This window comes from Myotis davidii, unplaced genomic scaffold (genome assembly GCF_000327345.1).
Source record: "Myotis davidii unplaced genomic scaffold, ASM32734v1 scaffold378, whole genome shotgun sequence".
Lineage (NCBI taxonomy): Eukaryota > Metazoa > Chordata > Mammalia > Chiroptera > Vespertilionidae > Myotis > Myotis davidii.
In genome coordinates this window covers 975,612-978,918 of record NW_006290631.1, presented here as the reverse complement: position 1 = coordinate 978,918, position 3,307 = coordinate 975,612, and the positions used below count along the sequence as shown (strand labels likewise).

The following is a 3,307-nucleotide window of genomic DNA, read 5'->3' as shown; positions in this document are numbered from 1 at the left end:
TATTAGGCCCATTGCAGCATGTGCTTCTTTGGGCTTAACCAAGTGCCTTAGGAGAGTCTAGACTTGTCCAGGTAAGATGGGGCCACTCACTAGCTCGTCCTCGTCTACACAGTAATAGATGAACTCAGCAGGTGTTGAGGGGCCCAGGGCTCTGGGGTGCTGCAGAGGCAAATGGGGTGGGGTCATGTTAGGTACTGGGTAAGATGAGGGTTGTGCCTTCCCCCACCCTCTAGCGCCTCACCATCTCTGGGGACTCTGGAGGCTGAGGTGGAGGAAGCGGAGGTAGTGGCTGAGTTCTGGGACGCCGCCGGGCAGCCATCTTGGAGTCGCAGCCTCCCCTGCGGCGGCTACGCTTACCCTAGGAGAAAGCCAAAAAAGTACATCAGTTTAGGCACGGTGGCACCAGGCAGACACAGGAACCCCCCCCCACCCCCCCAAAGGAATGCAGAAAGCATGCGTGGGACAGACAGGCAGTGTGGGACGGGGCACTCACAGCAGGGGGAGCCACAGCTAGGGGAGGGCGTCGTTGACATCGCTGATGGTGGCGACGCAGGCGATGAGCAAGATGCTGGCAGACAGGGGCAGGCAGGTAGGGCCAGGAAGGTGAGAGTCGGGTAAAGGAGAAAAGAAGACATGAGGTGGGCAGGGCCAGGTTGGGAGGAAGCAGCAGCAAGTTCAATAGCAGAATGAGCTCTGCCCCAGCCCTGGCCCCACCAGCACCAGTCCCTCCAGCCTGACTTACTCGTAGGCAGCGCCGCTGGATGCACCTCCACTGGCGCCTGAGACCAGGGCGGGGAGGGCGAAGGCAGACTCGGCAACGGCCACAGTCCTCTCGGGTCTGACAGCCCCGGCATACTCCACACCCTCGGCTCTGTGGGGGGGGCCAGAGGCATGATGCAAGGGGCTAGGGCTAGGAGGGCCAGGGGCTAGGGTTAGCCTTGGGCCCACCCCACCTGCCCAACCCACCTTTTCCACAATCCTGAGGCACCGTCTCCGCTCACACTTGCAGAACAGCCCTGAGGCCACATCATGGGGCAGCTGCAGGAGGCAGGTGGAACAGGCCCCACAGTCCTCCGTTACCCGGCAGGCTGCACACTCTCCGCAGCCCACACGCTGCAAGGAATCGGTGGGGCAAGGTCACAGACTTAAACAGAGTGACTCCAGGAGCACTGACCCTCAAAAGTCTGCTGACCCTACGTTAGCTCCCATCACCTTGTCTGCTAGTCCCCCATTTGCTTCATAACTGTACCTGATAATTACTGATTAGCCAATATCATTGAGGCCATCACAATGTCTACCATTCCCGTTAACCTCATCTACTAATATCCTATTAACACCCATTACAGTCTGCTGACTGCAGCTAGCTCCCTACGAAATAACTAACACCACATGGATCCATCACCATTCCTTCAGACCCTCCCCTACCTCCCATTACATCTTGCTCCCACCACCCACTTGTGAGGAGGAGGTAGGTCATGCTTACCTTAAACATCCTCTGCTCCCGGTTGAAAGCAATTCTCTGTGCTGGGGAGGTAGGGGTCGGGGGGTTGGGGTAGGAAGGTAAGAAGAGATGAGAAAAGGTAGCATTAGATATCTGACCTCACCCAATGCCTTTGCCCTGACATTCACCATTCAATGTCCAGCCTGACACTGGTGTCCTAGACTGACACCAGAACTATTCCGGCTCCTATCTCCCCGTGTCCTAGGGGCCACTCACCTCTGCAGTCCTTGCACAATGTCTTGAGCCGCTGCCTTCCGGTACCATCCCCTGAGAAGCTGATTCCACAGTTCTCACAGTGCCTGGGATAGGAAACATGAGTGTGGGGCCCTGAGTATACCCCGAACCACAACCCTCACCCACTTGGCTCACTTTAGGCCAACACTCACCCAGGTGCAGGGAGCGAAGCTGGGGCTGTGTCCGCATCAGCCTTGGTTTTAGCCCCTGGGGCCTCCTTTCTGACCTCAACCCTCTTGGATCCAACCTGACATTTTCGAGCTTTAACAGGCTTCGAAGGCTTCTTCCGCTTCCTGCTGGGGAGAGCCAAGGATTGGGCCTGGAAGTAGGAGCAAGGGAAGGAAGAATATAGGTCAGTGGGTGGGTTTTAGGTGGCTCAGCCCCCCCTGCATCTGGGTATCCCACATTGTGTAGCACCTTAGGGGCTGGATAGCACAGGATGCCTTGTTTGAAGTCGAAGAGGGTGAGGTCACACGAAGGGCCCAGGTATCGAATCAGCTCAACTTTGCTTCGGATCCTGTCTCCTGTGGGGCTGGAGGTGGGCCAGAAGTGATTGGTACACAGGTGAAGCCATTGCCACTCCACCCACACAACTCTCCCCCTGAGAGGGGGACAGGCCTGCGTGGAACACAGAAGGTAGCCTGGATCTGCTTGGCCAGGCCCTACCCCAACTAATCCTCAGTAGCAAAAATACTAAAGGTGTATAAGTAGCAGCAGATATACAAACATTAACTAATATAAATGCAAATGAATGTGCATGTGTTTATAACATAATACCAGTGGTATTCTATATAAGATAAATAAACACAAATAGGAACACAAATACATTAAGTAAAATGTAAATGTGTTAGCAGTATATACTAAATACACAGACAAACAAACTTACGTGAGAAACAAATGTTTAAAACTCTACATAGCCCTGGCCAGGTAGTTCAGTTGGTTAGAGTGCTGTCCCGATATGCCAAGGTTGCAGGTTCAATCTCCAGTCAGGGCACATATAAGAAGCAACCAGTGGCTCGGCCAGCATGGCTCAGTGGTTGAACATCGACCTATGAACCAGTACATCACAGTACAATTCCTGGTCAGAGCACATGCCCAGGTTGCTGGCTCGATCCCCAGTGTGGGGCGTACCGGAGGGAGCCGATCAATGATTCGCATTCTGGTTAAGAAATATCCTATATATTAAAAGGGTAATATGCAAATTGACCGAACAGCAGAACGACCAGTCGTTGTGACACACACTGCCACCAGGGGGCAGATAATCAATGCAGGAGCTGGCCCCTGGTAGTCAGTGTGCTCCCACAGGGGGAGCGCCCCTCAACCAGAAGCCCAGAGCCAGGCTCATGGTTGGTGAGCGCAGCGTCGGTGGCAGGAGCCTCTCCTGCCTCTGCAGCAGCGCTAAGGATGTCAGATTGCCGGCTTAAGCCATCAGTCAAACATCCCCCGAGGTCTCCTGGACTGCAAAAGGGTGCAGGCCAGGCTGAGGGAACCCAAGTACACAATTTTCAGGCCTCTAGTGTGTGTGTGTGTGTGTGTGTGTGTGTGTGTGTGTGTGTATAAACACTAGAGGCA

General features: G+C 54.5%; 1 protein-coding gene across 14 annotated transcripts in view; it reads right to left on the bottom strand.

The window, feature by feature from the left end:
* Positions 1-3,307, bottom strand: part of MBD1 (methyl-CpG binding domain protein 1) — a 16,091-nt gene that overhangs the window by 6,746 nt on the left and 6,038 nt on the right. For 8 of the 14 annotated variants that reach the window (XM_015563834.1, XM_015563831.1, XM_015563833.1 and 5 more), the window contains exons 3-11: positions 2,153-2,267; positions 1,888-2,054; positions 1,718-1,800; positions 1,484-1,524; positions 967-1,113; positions 743-871; positions 494-568; positions 242-358; positions 91-159 (exon numbers count right to left, since the gene is read on the bottom strand). In XM_015563834.1, the coding sequence (XP_015419320.1) occupies positions 91-159; positions 242-358; positions 494-568; positions 743-871; positions 967-1,113; positions 1,484-1,524; positions 1,718-1,800; positions 1,888-2,054; positions 2,153-2,267 (943 nt within the window). The remainder of the gene's footprint in view (positions 1-90; positions 160-241; positions 359-493; positions 569-742; positions 872-966; positions 1,114-1,483; positions 1,525-1,717; positions 1,801-1,887; positions 2,055-2,152; positions 2,268-3,307) is intronic. The other 6 variants (XM_015563828.1, XM_006763631.2, XM_015563829.1 and 3 more) reach the window with 3 other exon arrangements.